Source organism: Saccopteryx bilineata, chromosome 2 (genome assembly GCF_036850765.1).
Source record: "Saccopteryx bilineata isolate mSacBil1 chromosome 2, mSacBil1_pri_phased_curated, whole genome shotgun sequence".
Classification (NCBI taxonomy): Eukaryota; Metazoa; Chordata; class Mammalia; order Chiroptera; family Emballonuridae; genus Saccopteryx; species Saccopteryx bilineata.
Genome location: NC_089491.1, coordinates 394,440,839 through 394,459,870, shown reverse-complemented (window position 1 = coordinate 394,459,870; position 19,032 = coordinate 394,440,839). Strand labels below are relative to the sequence as shown.

The window sequence follows — 19,032 nt, the reverse complement described above, 5'->3', positions numbered from 1 at the left end:
CTTGAGACTCAGTTTCCCCATCTCTGGCTTGAATCCAGGGATCTCCAAGACCTCTTCCTGCAATTCCGCCTACTTTTGAGAAGTAGCATTTCGCTCCTCAAACTGAGCTTCTCGCTGGAGTGGGATCCGCAGCGCCGACCCTCCCAGGGCTCCCGGCCGTGTGTGACCTCACAAAGGTCTTCCACTGCCCTCGGCTTCTACTTCCTGGTCGGTCAAATAGTCATCTGTTTTCTCAGGCTTACGGAGGGCACGTCAACTGAGCGCACCGAGTCCTTCTCCAGCGCTCCCCGTAGCTTAGTAGGGTTCTGCTGTGCCCAGGCCGTGCACACAGCAAGTGCTTAATAAACGGTGGCTGCGGGGAAGTCACTGGAATTTTCCTACAGGTCTTTATACCTTTTTGAGGAGGGGTCCGTGTGGGGGCCCCAAAGTTGCCTGTGGGCCGATCGCAACAAGGAAGAGTGGCCCGAGGCGGACGCGGCGCGCGTTTTGTTTGCAGCCACAAGTGGAACGCGGGAGGCAGGCCCTCGGCTCCTTTAAGAGTCGGATGGAATGTATCAAAACAAAAAGGGCCCGCGCCCACTGGCTGCGCGCCGCACGTGACCTCACAGCTGATTTCCTGCCCCCCCCCTCCTTTTTGTTGCGGCCGCTGCCGAGTGTCAGTTTCGGCGCCGCCGCCGCCCGCGGTCTTCCCGGGCACGAGTTCCCGGCCTCCAGGGTCCCGCGGCCTCCGGCCTACCGCGCTCGCGCCCCTCCCCGCGGGCCCGCGCCCCTGTCCGCGCGCCTCTCGGGCCGGGCCGGGCGGCCCCTGCCCGCGCCCATGGCGCACTCGCCGGCCGCCGTGCCGCTGGGCGCGCTGGAGCAGGGCTGCCCCATCCGCGTGGAGCACGACCGTCGGCGTCGCCAGTTCACCGTCAGGCTCAACGGTAACGCAGCGCCCGGCCCGCCCCCGCCTTGTGTGCGCGGGGACCGGGACCCGCGGAAGCCGCCCCCACCCCACCTGGGCGCGCGCCCCGGTGGCCCCCCTGGGGGCGGAGATTCCGCCCAGCGCCCCGGGCGCGGGCCAGGCTGCAGCTCGCGGGTCAGGTGGGGGCGCGACCGACTGGCGGGCGGGGGAGGGGCAGGTGGCCGGGGAGGGGCGCGCCCGCGCGGGACGGCCAGCGGGGCGGGGCGCCAGCCCCTTCCTCAGCCACTGGGAACTCGCACCTGCTCTGGTCCGGCTGTTTTCTGGTGTTTGCTGACGGCTGTTGTTTGAGATTCTGGAGAGGGGGTCAGCCAGGACCGCCCCCTTCCCTGGGTGTTCAGTCGCTGCTGCTGCCCCTGGAACTCTTAGCTTCTCTGCACCGAGGAGCGTTGGAAGAATCCTCTGAGCAGATTTAGGGCTGAGGGAGAGCTGGGCTGCTTCTGCCCAGCAGCAGTGTAGTGGGGGGTGTGGTGTCACCATCAGACCCCAGCCGCTTCGAGACTTTGGCCAAGTTGCCTGCACTGCACGCGCTCCAGTTCCTCCACCCCTGCTACGGGAACAACACCAGTGTTTACCTCCCGGCTGGTTGTAAGGATGAAATTCTGCAATAGGAGTAAAGGCTTAGAACCTGCATAGAGTAAGGGCTAATCAACATGGACTGATCGTTATTTTTTTAAACCGGAAAGCAAAGTCAAGCCTTTATTTCCTGTAAAGAAAAGTTTCTCCACTCAATAGCCCAGGAATCCTAGAAAATAAGATAAAATGAACAAACTGCCTGCATCCCAACCCTACTGCCTTAATAACGTTTTCTTCCTTCTTAGCTAGGCCCCCTGTGGCAATGTCCAAGCTGAAAGGGCCTTTAGGGGCCTCTGTGCCGTATGTGAGAAGGGAAGGCACAGAGAGGCCCAGAACAGGGAGAAGCTTGCCTGAGGTCGGGCAGTGATTGGGGCAGAGCTAGAACAGGGCTCTACCTAGTCTGACTGCTGGAACTGCGCTCCTCCAGCCTGCCCTTGGACACATCAGGAGGGGCTGGGAGCGGGGGCGTGACATTTCTGAGACATTCCCCCCCTTGGGGTTGTGCTGGGCATTTAGCCAGGCCCTAGCACATCCTTAGGATGTGAGGATCACCCACCCCACCTTAACAATCAATAAACTGAGGCTCAGACCACAGGGCAGGCATAACTTGCGCAATATCTCTTGAAGTATCAGAGCCAGAACTCAAAACACACTGTTCTGTCCATATGGAAGCAAGTCTTTCTTCTGCTATAGTTGCCAGCTGTGGTCCAGCTGACCATGACCCCCAGGGCCTTGGCTGCTGCTGTGGGAAGTTGTTACCAAACTTGCTGCTTGGGGTGTTCGATTCTCACAAGTTAGTTTTATTTACTTTCAGCAAGTAAAAGAGATGGGGTCCATGCCTCCGCTAAGAGGGGCTTAGCCTTTAGTTATGTGCACTGGTTGGTCAATTACATGTTGATTTCTTCTTTGCAATGGGTTACTTTTATGTTTATGAGGTTGAGTTACTGTCCAGCTCATCCTGTTTACAGCTCATCTGCAAAATACTGTGGTACATTTTAACATTTAGCAAGAATAACCCTTAATAAGAATGGCCCACATCTTGAGACCCTTGTCCTATCTAACAGGGGCCTCTGGCTTTTCCAACTTTCTTTTCCGAGGTTCTAGAGGGGCCTCTGGTTCCCTTGGGACTCAGGTGGTCTTACACATTCACAGAGACAGAAGAAAAAAGAGATGTTTGGGGTTTTCCTTCTCTGCCTTCCATCCAAAGGATACCCCACCTAGAGCTGTGGTCAGGGCTGGACGTGCCCAGCCATATTCCTAAACTAGCCCACTTCTGGAAACTACTGCCCAGATGGCTAACTGTAAAGTGTTCCAGGAAGCAGCCCTCTTGGCACAGTGAGCGAGCGGCACGTCATTGTCATCAAGTGTCCTGGGGATTCCCCAGCCAAGCCGAGGGAGCCGTGTCAAGCTGCCTGTCTCTCTCCAGCCTGCACGCCAGGCTCTGCAGCCCAGCCTGGTCTGGTCTGGCAGTGTGTCTGAGGGGTCGGAGGGGTGAGAACAGGATCCTCTGTCGCTGGGCCGGGCCCCACCCTGCCTCAGGCAGGAAGAGGAGCCGCTTCTCTGAGAGGCAGAGTAGCCTAGTGCTCCGGGTGTGGGGTCGTCCTCACGACAGAGCGGGGCTGATGAGCTTCCGGCAAGCTCTAGTTCTGGGGGAGGGAAGGGGTTTGAGCAGCTGGACAGGACAGTAAGTCCTGGACAGATTTTAGGTTGCAGGCAGGCCTCATGCACATAGTCACTCACCTCGACCTCATAGCACAGCTGGGTGGATTGAGGGGAAACTACTCTTCCATTTTATTGATGAGGAGACTGAGGCACGGGTCAGTGACTGACTCGCCCGGGAGCACCCTGGAGGCAGAAGAGTTTGTATTTTTACCTTGAGTGGCTGATGTGTGTGCTAAGCACTGTTCTGGGTGTTGAGGACTCGTGGGACTAACAGCCTGGAGGGTGGTGGACAATAATTCAAGTATAAGATGTCTGAGATAACAGGCCTTGTGGGAAATGGAATCAGGGCAGGGGAGGGCGTGTTGGGAAGAGCTGCTGCTCAGAATCAGGTGTCCAGGAGGCTTCCTGGGAAGGTGCCGCATAAGTCAAGACCCAGCAAAGGCCGGGAAGGAAGCTCCAGTGGTAGGAGTGCTCCAAGTGGAAGCGGCCACCTGCAGCGTGGAGCCCTGTGGTGCCTGGTGCCTGGCGGGAGGCGGGAGCTGCAGGGGTGGGGGAACAAAGAGGAGGAGCTGAGCCCAGGATGTTAGGAGGTTACGGGGGCAGATGGGCTGGAGCCTTGAGAGGCGTTGTGAGGACTTGGCTTTGACTCTGAGTGAGGTGCTTGCGTGGGACGGTCCTGAGCAGAGAGTGGGTGGATGATATTCCAGGGCCCCTCTGGTCCGAGGGAAACAGACTGTAGAGCAGGACGGAACTAGGAGGTGGCTACTGCACTGGTCCAGGCCGTGTGGGCAGAGCTGGGGGGAGGGCCCGCTCGTTGGCAGATGTTGAGGGAGCCAGCTGAGGTCACGCTGACATGGGGTGTGAGAGAAGGCTGGTGCTCAGGCTTGTCTGCCCTCCGTGACCAGGTTCTGAAACGCGAGCTTGTATGTCACCATGTCACAGGTGGGAGAACAGGGCACACAGCCGGTGGGCAGCTAAGGTGGCCCTTTCTTTGGCCTTCCCTGTCCCCTCTCAGCCAGGGCTTCAAGAAGAACGATGTTACCCTGGGATCCACAGAGTCTGGCAGCGACGACCCCAGCACTGATGGGGGACAGGGCTGTGGATGTCCGCAGCGCCAGCTGGAGCGTCACCATGGGCGTGACCCTGGAAGGCCACTGCGGCTCAAGCACCTGCTGGACCCACTATCCATGGAAAAGCCGGTCAAGGCCAGGCCCCTCCTCGAGACAGTATCCACCTGCCACCCTTCTTCAGTTGCTTTGGGTCCCCAGTGTTTATGCCCATCAAGGCGGACATAAGTGGCAACATCACGAAAATCAAAGCTGTGTCTAATACTGACCCATCCGAGTGCCGGACCAGACAGGACATCCTGGAGGTGGAGAAGGAAATGCCCAGAGCAGAGGGGCCCAGCGTAGGGCCATGCTGGGCACTGACGTGGCTGAGAAGAGGCCGCCGCATTCTCGAGGTCTTCCTGGGAAGCGTCTGTGACCGGGAGTGGGACAAGCGCCACCCAACTCCATCCGCATCAGTGCCACCAGGGCCGGCACGGTGGCCCCGCAAAGCACCATGGCTGGATCTTGTGGGCTTTCCTGGCAGCGTTGCACTCGGCGCCCTCTAAGCCCGACGTCCAGAAAGCGCCCTCCAAGGGCCAGAGCAGAGCTGGCGGAGCAGGAATGCCTGGGGAAGGTCCACCTCCTGATCAGCTACACGGCCACCACTGACCTCAGCTGCGAGGTGTCCGCCAGGGTGAACACCGAGCTCAGCTACCAGGTGTAGGTACAGCCAGCACACCTGGGCCGCTTGCAGAAGCAGACAACACCCTGTCACTGTGAGTCGAGCCCGCAGGCCGCACCCAGCCCGCGTTCCCTGGAGTGGCCCAGAGTCTGGTCCGGGTCCTCAGAGATTCCCCAGAGCGTCCCAGAGTCCGGTCAGGGCCCTCGGGGGACGACCTTTTTTTTCTTTTTAAATCATTTTGTGGGTCAATCCTAATTGAGCAATAAATAACGATCCTGCTTCTGAATTGCCTTTGAACTTCACAACAGCACAAACTTCATTTAATGTGCTTAAAATCAATTAACATTGCTAATAAACCAAGTCCTGAGTGTATTTGGGTTTTCCTATATGTAGAGCATGGCTGCGGGGGATCCGTGTCACACACCTCTCTCTAAAAATAAGCACATGTCCTTGTGATGATGTGTTGGGTATCTCAGGGACCATGAGGAGTTTGAGTTGAAATGATACAGGACCCGTATTGTGGGAGTTTATTTGTTTTTCACAAACTGGTGTGTGTTACGTGATTGCATGGTTCAGCCTCAGAGCAGCTTTACAGACCCTGCTCTTACTGTCTTTTTTCAGACAGTTTGTTTTAATGGCCAAAAAACAACCAGCGAGCCTTTGATAACCAGGACCAAATGGGGCTTTATTTTAAAGCGATTCGGCACAAATAATTGACCAGAGACGACTGTATTAGCATTCCTCTGCATAGTTATTTTCTTCAGGGACAGATTCTTCCACCCAAGAAAATACCTACACATGTACCCTCTCCAGGGAGGGACAGTGGGCCCTGCAGATGCTGAGACCCCAGGCCACGGCTGCACCATCACTGTCCTTCCAGGCACTCAAAAGAGCTGAATTTTTGCAAGTGTTAAGGTGATTCGAGCAACCTCCAAAGAACTGACGTGTATTAAAAACCTACCGAGGAACGATTGCTGATTATCATACAGAAACTAAATAATTCTTAATATATGAATCTCTACTTCGGAGTCAGAAGAAGAAGAGGAAGAGGGGTCAGTGCGGGTCCTGGAATCCTGGTGCTTTCCACAGCCTCCCCACCCCCCGTTTTATAGACTGGAAGCCTGAGGTTCCAGAGAGCCCGCAGCTGCTGCTGGCCCCCCTCAGCACCCCGAGCAGCAGGGCTGGAAGGGCGGCACCAGCTCTTGTGGCTTTGGGCTCTCTGAAGATGAGGCCCCTGCGTGAATCCATGTTGCTGCCCCAGGCCCCCTGGCATCCTGTGACGGCTGCCGACAGTCCTGTCCCTGAGAAGGGAGAACAGGAGGGATTCCGTGGATGGCCCGGGGACCAGCTGGATCTGTGGGTGGGCTTTCCTGAGTGACCCCAGTGTCTGCCATCACATGCGTCCTGGCTGTGCTGACTGGTCCCCTTCACCTTCCCCGAGCCACAGCCCCTCTGCGTAACCTACCTCTGAGCCACCAGCTTGTGGCCCTGTGGCCCCTCAAACCAGGCTCTGGGTGTGGAGACCCCCAAAATGCCAGCCAGGCGCTTCTGGGCCTGCTCCCTGAGCCTGTACCCACTTTTTTCTGCTTGGCTTCCTCAGTTCCCAGAGGAGGCAGAAGGCCCCTGCCCGGCTCTGTTCAGCTATACAACGGGCATTTTACCTCACTAGCTCCCTCAGAGCTGGTGCTGGCCGAGTGCGGAGGGTGGCAGTCGCTGCCCCGTGCCCAGACCCTGCATCTCTCACCTAGAGCCCCTGCTCTTCCCTACCTGCCAGGGAAGACGATTTCTCAGTGACCACCTCCCCGGGTCACTTCCTGGGACCTTCGGTCCTGGGGTTGGGGCCAGCGGACAGTACTTGGGTAGAGAGACCCAGGGGTAGGGTCTCCCATTGCCTGAATAGATTTAACTTTTCTCAAAACTACTTCCGTCTGTGATCTCAGCGTCCTTGTCAGGCTTCAGAAGGAGGCAGCAGTTGTCTCCGGACAGGTGAGATCTTGGGTATGAGCTGTCGGAACTGGTCTGGTCAGCTGGCAGAGCTAGGACTGGAACCCAGGGCCCTGCCCAGCCTTGGGCTTGTTCCTATGACCCCCAAGAGTGGCACTCCTTTGCTAGTCAAGAGTCTGGGTAGCTCACAGAACCCAGCCTAAGAAGATACTGGGCCCAGCCAGCCATGGCCTGGAGCTCTGCCCATCATTCTGGGAGCAAAGATAACGGTATCTATGGGCCCAGCCCCCCAGACGCTGACGACAGATGGCGTGGTGCTCGGGGCAAGAGGGTGACTACATAGCACTGCCCTTACCCACTCTACCCCCACCTTTCTTTTCTATTTTTCTGAAGTAAGAAGCAGGGAGGCAGTCAGACTCCCGCATGCGCCCGACCGGGATCCACCCGGCACGCTCACCAGGGGGCGATGCTCTGCCCACCAGGGGGCGATGCTCTGCTGCAACCAGAGCCATTCTAGCGCCTGGGGCAGAGGCCATGGAGCCATCCTCAGCACCCGGGCCATCTTTGCTCCAATGGAGCCTCGGCTGAGGGAGGGGAAGAGAGAGACAGAGAGGAAGGAGAGGGGGAGGGGTGGAGAAGCAGATGGGCGCTTCTCCTGTGTGCCCTGGCCGGGAATCGAACCCGGGACTTCCACACACCAGGCTGATGCTCTACCACTGAGCCAACGGGCCAGGGCTTTCCTCCCTTTTTTTAAGTGAGGAGGGAGATAGATTCCCACATGCTCCCCGACCGACCGGGACTCATCTGGCAACCTCCCATCTGGGGCTGATGCTCAAATCAGCCCAGCCATCCTCAGTGCCCGGGGCCAGTGCTTGAACCAGTGGAGCCACTGGCTGTGGGAGGAGAAGAGGGGGAGAAGGGGGAGAGTGAGGGGAAGAAAAGCAGACGGTCACTTCTTACATGTGCCCTGACTGGGGCTCGAACCCAGGGCCTCCTCACACGGGGCTGGTGCTGTATCCACGGAGCCAGCTGGCCACTCCCTCCTCTCCCTGTCTTCTCCCCTGCCCCTCCACCCAGCCTGCTCCTTGGTTCTGTCTCTTCTAGTGAGTTCCAAGAGAGCAGGCTCTTGACTGGCTTCCGCTCATCGCTGTGTGCACCTGAAACAGGGCCTGGCTCAGTGAACCTTGGTGAAAGGGGACTGTTGAGTCGTCGTGTGGGTGGATGGGTGGACAGAGCAGAGAGATGGGAAACTCAAGACTGTGGTTAGGGAAGTCCCAGTTAAATGTTTTCCAGCAGGACTTTGGGATAGACCGGTGGACTCCAGTCTGAGCAGGCCTGACAGGGCACACAAGGCCCATCTGTCCTGTTTCTGTGCCCTGTGTCACCTTCCTGTGGACACAGGGGCCACACCTTCTGACCTTCCATGGGCCTGGTGGGTAGTCTGGACACAGCTCTTGGCCTGCTCTCTTGTGTCTCAGGGTTTGGTTGGCTGGGGGCTTGCTGAGTCCTGCTGTGCACCCAGGGCTGGGCCTGGGACCCCAAACTGGGAGGAGCTCAGTGGGGATGCGGAGAGCCGGGCTCTGGGGGATGTTGGGGCTCCCGGGATGCTGAGACTGAGACTGATCAGAAAGACTCACGGTGACCTAGAGGGTTCTGGGTGCTCAGAGATTCCCTCATTTAATTCTCCCAACAACCCTATGATGAGTATCTATATGTCCCCACTTCATGGATGGGTGAACTGAGGCACAGAGCGGTTCCTCAGGACCCCGCGGCAGCAGCCTAGCCCCAGATGCCCCTCCCTCTGCCCCAGCTTCCAGAGTCTCCAGGTCAGGCCCCGGAGTCCCCATGGCCTCATGTGTGTACCGCCCTCCCCTGCAGGGTGTCACGACCGGGCCGTCCTGCTGTATGAGTACGTGGGCAAGCGGATCGTGGACCTGCAGCACACCGAGGTCCCCGACGCTTACCGCGGGCGTGGCATTGCCAAGCACCTCGCCAAGGTAGGGAGGCGAGGGTAGGGAGGGGAACGCTCTTCCTCGGAGGAAACCATGGCCCTGGTGGCCAACCTCGACCTGTTTCCTGGCCAAAATGAAGACAGGGGCCCATCTTGCCACCAGGTTGCAGCTGGGAGCTGGCAGTTGTCACGCAACACATCTCGCCCCTCCCAGCTCCTCTTGGGCGGTGGCCGTGGTTCTGGGCCCAGGCCCCAAGTTCTGCGGTTAAGCCTTAAGGGCCACTGCCACCTGCTGTGTGTCGGGAGCTCATTGGCCAGGACCCCAGCATGCAGTGTCCCCTGGGTGCTCAGTAAATGTTGTCAGGACAAGTGCGTGATGCCTGTGCAATGAATCTGCTAGTGCCCCATTCCCTGCCCCCACCCTCTCATCCCCAGAACACCTTCGGTTTCAGGCTGCGTGGAGAGCAGGTTTGGACATAGTGAGGAGAATTGTGGTCTGGAGGAGAGAACGGCCTTAAGTTTCCCTGCGGACTGCTCCTGGGGGCCGGTTCCTCCCTCTGCCTGCTCATCCCACCCTCTGCCCCCCCAGGTTCTCTTCCTCCTCTGCCCTCCATGTGGCCAGTGAGGAAGCTGAGGCTACTGACCTGGGGAAAGGGTGTTGGGCCTCACCCTCACCCTGGGGAGCCCTCCTGCCCAGTAGACCAGGGCACAAACCCTGTGGCTCTTACTTTGGCACCTTCTTCTTCTTTTTTTTTTTTCAGAGACAGAGAGAGGGATAGACAGGGACAGACAGACAGGAACGGAGAGATGAGAAGCATCAGTCATTTTCGTTGAGTGTTGCGACACCTTAGTTGTTCATTGATTGCTTTCTCATATGTGCCTTGACCGCGGGCCTTCAGCAGACTGAGTAGCCCCTTGCTCGAGCCAGTGTCCTTGGGTCTAAGCTGGTGAGCTTTGCTCAAACCAGATGAGCCCGCGCTCAAGCTGGCGACCTCGGGGTCTAAAACCTGGGTCCTCCACATCCCAGTCCGACGCTCTGTCCACTGCACCACTGCCCGGTCAGGCTTTCTTTCTTTCTTTTTTTTTTTTTTTTGAGAGAGAGAGGCAGGGAGAGAGGGACAGGAACATGGAGCTGCTCCTGTATGTACCCTGACCAGGGAATCAAACCAGGAACCTCTGTGCTCTGGGACAATGCTCCAACCAACCGAGCTATCCAGCCAGGGCTTAACATTTTATTTTGTTGCTCTGTTTTTTTAAGAGACAGGGAGGGCCTGACCTGTGGTGGCGCAGTGGATAAAGCGTTGACCTGGAAATGCTGAGGTCGCCTGTTCGAAACCCTGGGCTTGCCCGATCAAAGCACATATGGGAGTTGATGCTTCCAGCTCCTCCCCCCTTCTCTCTCTCTGTCTCCCCCCTTCTCTCTCTCTGTCTCTCTCTCTCCTCTCTCACTCTTTCTCCCTCTCTCTTTCCTCTCTAAAAAAAAAAAAATGAATAAAATTAAAAAATCTTAAAAAAAAAAAAAAAAGACAGGGAGGAAGGGAGAAAGAGGAGGGGGGAAGGGCAGCATTTGCTGTGCCACACTCAGTCGTGCATGTTTTTGGCTGCTTCCCGTGTGTGCCCTGACGGGGGATTGAACCTGCGACCTTGTTATTTTAAAACAGTGTTCTTAACTGACTGAGCTAACCAGCCAGGGACACTCTAGCATTTTCTTGGGCTTTCAGTTTCTTTATCTGCAAATGGGAAAATAGACTGGATTCCTGTCACTAGAGGGTCTCAGGTTTAAACCTTGGGATCAGGTGTGGACCCTACAGTGAGGTGCACAAAGGCCAGGTCAGGGCGTTGGAAGGTCAGATGGGCCGACTGTGTAAGCACCAGGTGCCTGGTGGGCACTCAGTAAATGCTGCTTCCTTTTTTGTCAGAACTGCCAAGCTGATCTCACTTTGTTTCAGCTCCTTTTTAAAAAAAAAAAAAAAAAAATTAGGGCCTGACCTGTGGTGGCGCAGTGGATAAAGCTTCAACCTGGAACGCTGAGGTCGCTGGTTCAAAACTCCGGGCTTGCCTGGTCAAGGCACATGTGGGAGTTGATGCTTCCTGCTCCTCCCTCCTTCTCTCTCTCCACTCTCTCTAAAAATGAATAAATAAAAAAAATTAAAAAAAAATTTAGAGAGAAAGACAAGAAGGGAGAGAGATGAGAAGCATCAATTCTTCGTTGCGGCTCCTTAGTTGTTCATTGATTGATTTCTCATATGTGCCTTGACCCGGGGGCTCCAGCCGAGCCAGTGACTCCTTGGGCTCAAGGCAGTGACCTCGGGGTTTCCAACCTGCATCTTCAGCGTCCCAGGTCGACACTCGATGCACCGTCAGGCTGCTTCAGCACTTTGTTAAACACCGGCTGTATGCCAGGCACGGGGGCAGAGAGGTGCGTCAGACACGCCCCTGCTCTGCTCCTGAGCGCTCTGGAGACAGTAAAGCAGCCACAGATGAAGGACACAGACCAGCCCCGAGTGCTGCCCCCACATGGCCTTGGGGAGCCTGTAACCACTTAAGTGTGACCTTTGCTGGGTACAGGAAGCCTGGGGCTAGGAGAGCCGGGAAGGGCCAGGAGGAGGCCACAAGTGAGCTGTCACGTGGAGAACCAGTGGAGAGCAGAGGCTAGGCAGGCACCAGCGGGCATCTAGGCCTGGAGATTGGAAAGGGCAGGCTGTGGACATAGGCCTCGTGGTAGGTGGGGGACAGACGAGCTAGGCAAGTTCAGCCCCTGCCCAGGTCAGCACTTACTTGGCTGTGGGCCGCCTTGTGCAGAGGCCGCCGCTTCTGGCCAGTTTTGGGGCAGGTGCTCAGCCCCCAGTCCTGCCTCACTCCCTCCCGTGACGTGTGCTTCAGGCAGTTTACCAGCGCTTTCTACCTCAGTTTCCCCAAATGAAATGCTGGGGTGGCGAGGACAGCACCCCCAGCTCCGTTGCACGCTGGGTAGAAGGGGTGGTTGCGGGCAGCCAGCTCCCGGGCTCAGAGGAAACCAGGTGGGAGGGGCGGAGGTGGGGCTGCCTTGAGCCCGGGGGTGGGCTGCAGGCACTGACTGCCCACCCTCTGCCCGCTGCAGGCTGCCCTGGACTTCGTGGTGGAGGAGGACCTGAAGGCCCATCTCACGTGCTGGTACATCCAGAAGTACGTCAAGGAGAACCCGCTGCCTCAGTACCTGGAGCGACTGCAGCCGTGACCCCGGCCGTGGGGCGGGCGCGCTCCTGCCGGACCCCTGCTCACAGCCTCCGCCCTGGCTCTCCGCCTGCTCTCAGGAAACCTGGATCCCACGGGGGACGACTCAGATGTTTTTGTAAGGATGCTCATCTGTGGCTCCTGGATGTGGCTGGCCAAGGATGGGCAGCGGTCCAGCGACTGTGGCCACCGGAGGGCCAGGCAGCTGCAGTTTGGGCAGCTCCTGCCCTGTAGACCGTGGCCAGCTCCTCAGAAGGCCGCTGTGGACAGGACCGTGAGGGCCTGTGACCGGGACATGGATGGGGCGTCCCTCTGGCCAGTCTGAGTCCCATCTGTGTTCTCTGCTTTGTGATCGGCAGGGGGGCTGTCCCCCACCACCACCACCATCACTGCCTCTCAGTCCTCTTCGCAGATGAGGGTGTCCCCGAGCTCAGAGGGGTTACTAAGGAACTCTGTGCCAACTTTGGAGGGGCCGCGCCAAACTGGCTGCCCTTCGAGCTGCCCTTTCTCTCCCTCCAGCGCTGTGCCCTGGCAGGGGGTGCCGTGTGCGGCTGGGGGCGGGTGGACTGGGCGTGGCCGGGCTCGACAGCACACGCACAGCACACAGGCATGCACACACGGAACACGGAGTGCCGGGCTGTGCATCGGCGGAGAGGCTGGGGGGGGCGCTGGCTGTTCTCTGCTGCGTACTCCTTCCGTCCGTCCTGTCCCCCGTCCCCTGTGGCCGACGGCCTCCCCCGTGTGCCTGTCTGCAGGGCCTGCCCAGGTGCAGCCAAGCACCACAGGGGCCGCTGCCCGTTGCTGTCTGGTGGGTGAGCTTTCTCAGAACGGACTCTTTGGAGCTGAGGTGGGAGAGAGGCTAAGTGTCCTCAGAAGTCATCCTCACCGTCCAAAAGGAGGAAGGGCTACTGCAGAAGGATTTCCTGTGAGGCTGCCACACATCAGGGCTTCTTTCTCATGGCGAGCTTGTGGCTGGGCATGGTTTAATCTGTCTGGGGTCCCAGACTCCTGGTGACGTCCTGCAAGACACACCCCAGCACCCTTTGTTCAACCTCTCCGTGAGCTTCCTTTGAGGGGCTGGTTAAGGACTCGGTGTCCCAATCTCCTGTCCCTGCTCCTCACTTGCTCGCTGCTCTGTGGGGCTGGGGGGAGGGGCATCCAGGAGTCACAGTCTCTCTGGGGCTGAGACATAGGCTAGCAAATCTCTGAGAGTAAGAATGTCGCCTCCGGGCCTCTGGCTGAGGGCGGGGGACTCCGGGAGATTTGGGTGCTGATGGTGCTGGTGAGTCCTTGCTCTGCTGGACTCGCTGCAGCAGGCCTTAGCCTGTAGGGGCCCTTTCCCCTCACCTCTCCGTCCACTGTCTCAGTACCCAGCCCCCCACACACACACACACACCAGCCCTCACCTCTCCATCCACTGTCTCAGTACCCAGCCCCCCACACACACACACCAGCCCTCACCTCTCCATCCCCTGTCTCAGCACCCAGCCCCTCCACACACACACCAGCCCTCACCTCTCCATCCCCTGTCTCAGCACCCAGCTCCTCCACACACACACACCAGCCCTCACCTCTCCATCCCCTGTCTCAGTACCCAGTCCCCCCACACACACACACACCAGCCCTCACCTCTCCATCCCCCGTCTCAGCACCCAGCCCCCCACACACACACACACACCAGTCCTCACCTCTCCATCCCCTGTCTCAGTACCCAGCCCACACACACACCAGCCCTCACCTCTCCATCCCCTGTCTCAGCACCCAGTCCCCCCACACACACACACACACCAGCCCTCACCTCTCCATCCCCTGTCTCAGCACCCAGCCCCTCACACACACACACACACCAGCCCTCACCTCTCCAGCCCCTGTCTCAGTACCCAACCCCCCACACACACACACACACCAGCCGGGGGGCCCTGCAGACATTTGCACACAGACTGCTTCCCGCCTGGGATCAGGAGCATCTCCATCTGCACGGCACGCTCTGGCCTCCGGGAATTCCCTGGAAGGACAAGGGCGCCTACCTCCCCCTTTGTTCCCCAGCAGTGTGCTATCTGAGGGCCAGGGCGGCCCCTGGCCCCTCACTGTGCTGGGAGTCGTGGGCTAAGAAGAAATTGCTGGCAGGAGACTCAGCTGCTGGGCCTCTTCCTAGACTGGGGGTGTCCCGTTCCTGACACAGCATAAGAAAAGAATGTAGGCCGGGGAATGGACAGACAGGCCCACCCAGCATCAGGGTCTCTCTCCCTCCCTCCGCTCCTCCCTCCCTCCCTCAGGCCACCCCTTCCCCAATCACAGACTTTTCCCCAGGTTTAAGCACAGATTCTCATGAAAACTCCAGTGGCTCAGTGAGCTGGTGCTGTCTCCCTCTACAGCCTGTGGGGCGAGGTGACCCAGTTCTGGGCGGGTGCCCTAAACACAGGATTCCAGGGCAAACAGGGTGTTGAGTAGGGGGCCAGGGGGCAGTAGATGGACTTGTTTTAGTCCCCACTGTGTACAGCCTGAACCTGTCTTCAACAGCAGGTGACTCACCACGCACCAGCCAACATGCAAACAAAACTTGTTAACTGAACAAGGAGCTACTGGGGGGGGGGGGGGGTTGGGGGAAGCTTGTGTAACCTTGGACCCAGGGACAGCTTGTCCCCAGTTCCTGCAGGTGTGGCCTGGCCTCATATCTCTGCTGCCTTAAAGTGCTTCTGCCCCAGGACAGCGGGTCTGGGCCGTGGCTAGCCGGCCCAGGGTTCCAGCAGAGCCTTGCGACCGCCAGGCTGAGGATGCTGCAGACCCTGGCCCGGAGACCTTGGGCGACACGGCCCGTTTTGCCGCGGCTGGCCTGCCTCTGGTGCTGCCCCACGTGTCTGGCCGGCCAGCCGCTCCCCCGCCTCTGCCAGGAGCCTTGGCTCTGGAGGCAGGGAGCCCTCCCCAGCACCCTCCCAGCAGGTCGCTCAGAGGCCCCGTGCTCCGCTGTCACATCTTGCTTCGTGGGTTTCTCCTACTTGCCCAGTCAAAAGGTGTAACTCCTGTGCCTTTCCTACTCAGGACCTGCTCTGGGTGAGGTCTGGGCCAGGGCTCCGGACCTCCCTTTGTTACAGAACAGATCGCACGATGGGCGTTTCGGTAGAAGCCGTGGCCGGTGTGCAGCTCCAGGACCGCTGTCCCCACTCCAACTTGCTCCGTCCCCATGGCAATCTGATTATCGGCCCCACTTAATGATGGGTAAACTGAGGCACAGCAAGGTTTGGAAGCCCAGAGGGTGTGAGGAAGGAGAGGTGGAGGCAGGCTTGGGCTTTCTCTGTTTCCATATCTGCTGCTCTTAATGGGCAGCACAGCCTGGTGTGGGTAGGGAAAGCCAGGCTCTGAGAGGCACCAGAGTTGTCCTGGCAAAGACAGTGGTGGCATCAGGAACTGGGGACTTTCGCATCCGTGCCTTTTACATCCTTTATTTACCACCAGCCAGGGCCCTTCCTTGGCTCCGCTGGCACCTGAGTAAAGGCCACTCTGAAGCCGTAGTCACTGTGGACTCCCTTCACCTGCAGAGCAGCTGGGAGAGGCTTCATGTCCTGTCACCTCATGTCAGCTGCTGGTGTTAGGCACGTTCTCCCTGGAAAAAGCCTCTTGGGGCCTCTGGTTTAGGGCAGGGAGCTGGGGTGCCCATGCAAGCCAGTGGAAGAAAGTGAGAAATGGCCTCAAAACAGGGCTGAGGGAGAGATCTGCATCTGGCCCAGGGCCGCCTCTTACTCCACCCCCCACCCCAGGAGGGAGAGGCTCCTTTTCATTCCCAGCCTGGGACTTCAGGAAGCTAACTCCAGACACGAGGAAGAGGAGGGCGCTGCCATCCCCAGGGCCGTCCCAGCGTGGTCGGAGCCGGTCTGTCTGCTGGACGAGGAAGCAGGCTCAGTGTGGTCGGTAGGCAGTAGGTGGCTGGCAGGCGAGGGGTCCAGGATCTAGGCCCTGTTCCTGCCCTCTCTGAAATGATGAGCCCTTCTGTGTCATGAGCTCTTATGTCCACTTAGGTAACAGGTAAGAGTTCCTGCAATTTCCCTGATCCTTTGGAAGGCTGGGTTGGGTTCTATCTTGAGCTAGAAGGTACATGACTAGTTAGGGAAGCAAGGCAGACAACGAGAAGATGACTGCACAGCTGGGTTGTGACGGGAATGGCGATGGAGCATCCCACCGTACACTCGTTCGCAGTTCAGGAACCTGATTTGCTGAAGTCGACCCCCATGGCCCCCTACTGTTTGCACTTCAGGAACCTGATTTGCTGAAGTCGACCCCCCTGCCCCCCTACTGTTCGCACTTCAGGAACCTGATTTGCTGAAATCGACCCCCATGGCCCCCTACTGTTCACAGTTCAGGAACCTGATTTGCTGAAGTCGACCCCCATGCCCTCCCCACTGTTCACAGTTCAGGAACCTGATTTGCTGAAGTCGACCCCCATGCCCCCCCATGCCCCCTCTACTGTTCTCAGGGTCCCATTTCTTCCAAATCAACACCCTAAGTTTTCTACGAGAGTGCGTGTAACTGCAGCCTGCAGGATCAAACATGAGATTATGTTTTCAGTTGTATCGTTCTTATGGCAACAGGATATTAAAGAACTCTTTTTCTGGCTGTCAACGATGCTGTCTTGTTTTGTACCTACGCCTTGAACTGAATCTATAGTTTCATTTCTTCTGCTGACTCCAGTGTGGTCCCAGCTGCCAGCCCGCCCCAGAGCCTCGTAGCTAGATTGTCCCTGCCACAGTGACTAGGGCAACAGCCAATCAGTCTCCCAGTTCTGCCTTCAAGAAGCACCTCACCCCAGACTCTTGAAATAAGATGTTTTTCATCTTGCTTCCCAGTGTCAGGACTGGGCCTGCGGTTTACCTGGTGGAAGAAGGCCCTGGGTATTGAAGTGACCTGTGTATACACATGGCTCCCAGATTCCATATCCAGGCTGCCAGGCCAGGCCGGGGCCCGTCACCTCCGATCCCTCACCTGACCTGCTGGCCTCCTGACTGCTCTTGCTCCCTGTGAAGGGCTCTCCACGTAGAAGCCAAAAAGGTCTTCCTAAAATCTTTTTTTTTTTTTTAATTTTATTTATTCATTTTAGAGAGGAGAGAGAAAGGGACAGAGAGAGACAGAGGAGAGAGGGACAGAGAGAGAAGGTGGGGAGGAGCTGGAAGCATCAACTCCCATATGTGCCTTGATCAGGCAAGCCCAGGGTTTCAAACTGGCGACCTCAGCATTTCCAGGTCGACGCTTTAACCACTGCGCAACCACAGGTCAGGCACTCTTCCTAAAATCTTGATCCCGTTTTACTCCCCTGCTCCTAACTATCCAGCCCCCGCCCCCGCCCTGACGATGACCTGAGTGACGGGGGCGCTCTGCTCACCTGTGCCCTGCAGTTCATCACACCTCAGCCGCACGGACTGTTCTCCAAACGTCTAAGCTGCTCTTGTCTCCGGGCCTTTTCACCCGCTGTTCACCTTCCTGACATGTTATTCCTCAAGCTATTACCCATCTCCTGTCTTAATTCTGACCCTGGATCACTACTTGGGAGTTTTACTTGTTTCCTCATGTGTTGACCACCTCCTGGCACTGTAGCGAAGGCTCCACTGGGGCAGGACCACACCTCTGTTCATTGCTAACCCCCCAGCCAGCCCAGCACAGTATCTGGCACATAGGAAATGCTCAACAGATATTTGTTGAGTGAGGCCCTGGCCGGTTGGCTCAGTGGTAGAGCGTCGGCCTGGCGTGCAGAAGTCCCGGGTTCGATTCCCGGCCAGGGCACACAGGAGAAGCGTCCATCTGCTTCTCCACCCCTCCCCTTCTCCTTCCTCTCTGTCTCTCTCTTCCCCTCCCGCAGCCAAGACTCCACTGGAGCAAAGATGGCCCGGGCGCTGGGGATGGCTCCTTGGCTGGAGGGGCAGAGCATCGCCCCCTGGTGGGCAGAGCGTCGCCCCTGGTGGGCAGAGTGTCGCCCCTGGTGGGCGTGCCGGGTGGATCCCGGTTGGGCGCATGCAGGAGTCTGTCTGACTGTCTCTCCCCGTTTCCAGCTTCAGAGAAATACAAAATAAAAAATAAAAAATTGTTGAGTGAGTGAATAGTCCCCTAGCTGGCTGGGTGCCAGAGTCAGGACTCAAACCCAGAGCTTTGCCATCACAGCCTAGACCTCTCCCAGTGTCCCCAGGCCTCCACGGGCCGCCCTGTGCCGCTAGCAGCAGCCAACCCTGCTGCAGGTTCTCGGCGCAGGAACAAGGAGCCTGTTTCATTCCCTGGGATCTGTGGGGTGCTCCTGAAGCAATATCTCCCCAGTGAGGGACAACCATCACTTGTGTCCTCTTAGCCAGAGAGACAGACAGACACAGAAGCATCCATTCTTAGCTGCGGCACCTTAGTGGCACCTTGACAGACACTAAGGTGAGGGGGAGTAGATCCAGCTGAGCCCTTGGGCTTGAAGCCAGCCACCGTGGGGTCATGTCTATGATCCCACGCTCAAGCCAGCGACGTTGGGGTTTCGAACTTGGGTCCTCTGCATCGCAGGCCAACGCTATCCACTGCGCCACCACCCAGGTAGTTCCTTAACACTTTCTTCATCCCCAAAGAAACGTGGTCAGTCCCCATCTGCCTCTCCCCCGCCACGGGCGACCCCTAACCTATCTCTATGGACTCGCCTGTTGTGGACGGTCACAAACTGTACATAGAGCCACACACTGTTTTTGTATTTGTGAATGGCTTCTTTCACTCAGCATAACACGGGGGGCAGGGGTGGAGGAGTAGGTTTGCAGCTGTGAGTATGTGAAGCTCAGAGTTTATTCTTGTGTTATTGTTTATTAATTATTGTGCTATTATTTATACAGACAACTGTCACCTACTTGGGACCCATCCTGTATCCTCAAGGTTTATTCACAGAGTAACATCTGTCAGTACCTGGTTCCTTTTTACTCCAGTTTTGCGGATGCGTCATCCACGGACGGAGGTTAAGCTTGTTCGTCTCTGGGTGGTCATGAGGAGT

At 57.7% G+C, this 19,032-nt stretch overlaps 1 protein-coding gene across 1 annotated transcript; it reads left to right on the top strand.

The window, feature by feature from the left end:
• The first annotated feature begins 622 nt into the window (after positions 1–622).
• Positions 623–13,082, top strand: NATD1 (N-acetyltransferase domain containing 1). The gene is made up of 3 exons (XM_066264507.1): positions 623–923; positions 8,753–8,871; positions 11,926–13,082. Exons 1-3 carry the CDS (start codon positions 818–820, stop codon positions 12,040–12,042), a joined length of 342 nt encoding a protein of 113 aa, XP_066120604.1. The 5' UTR covers positions 623–817; the 3' UTR covers positions 12,043–13,082.
• The last annotated feature ends 5,950 nt before the right edge of the window (positions 13,083–19,032 follow it).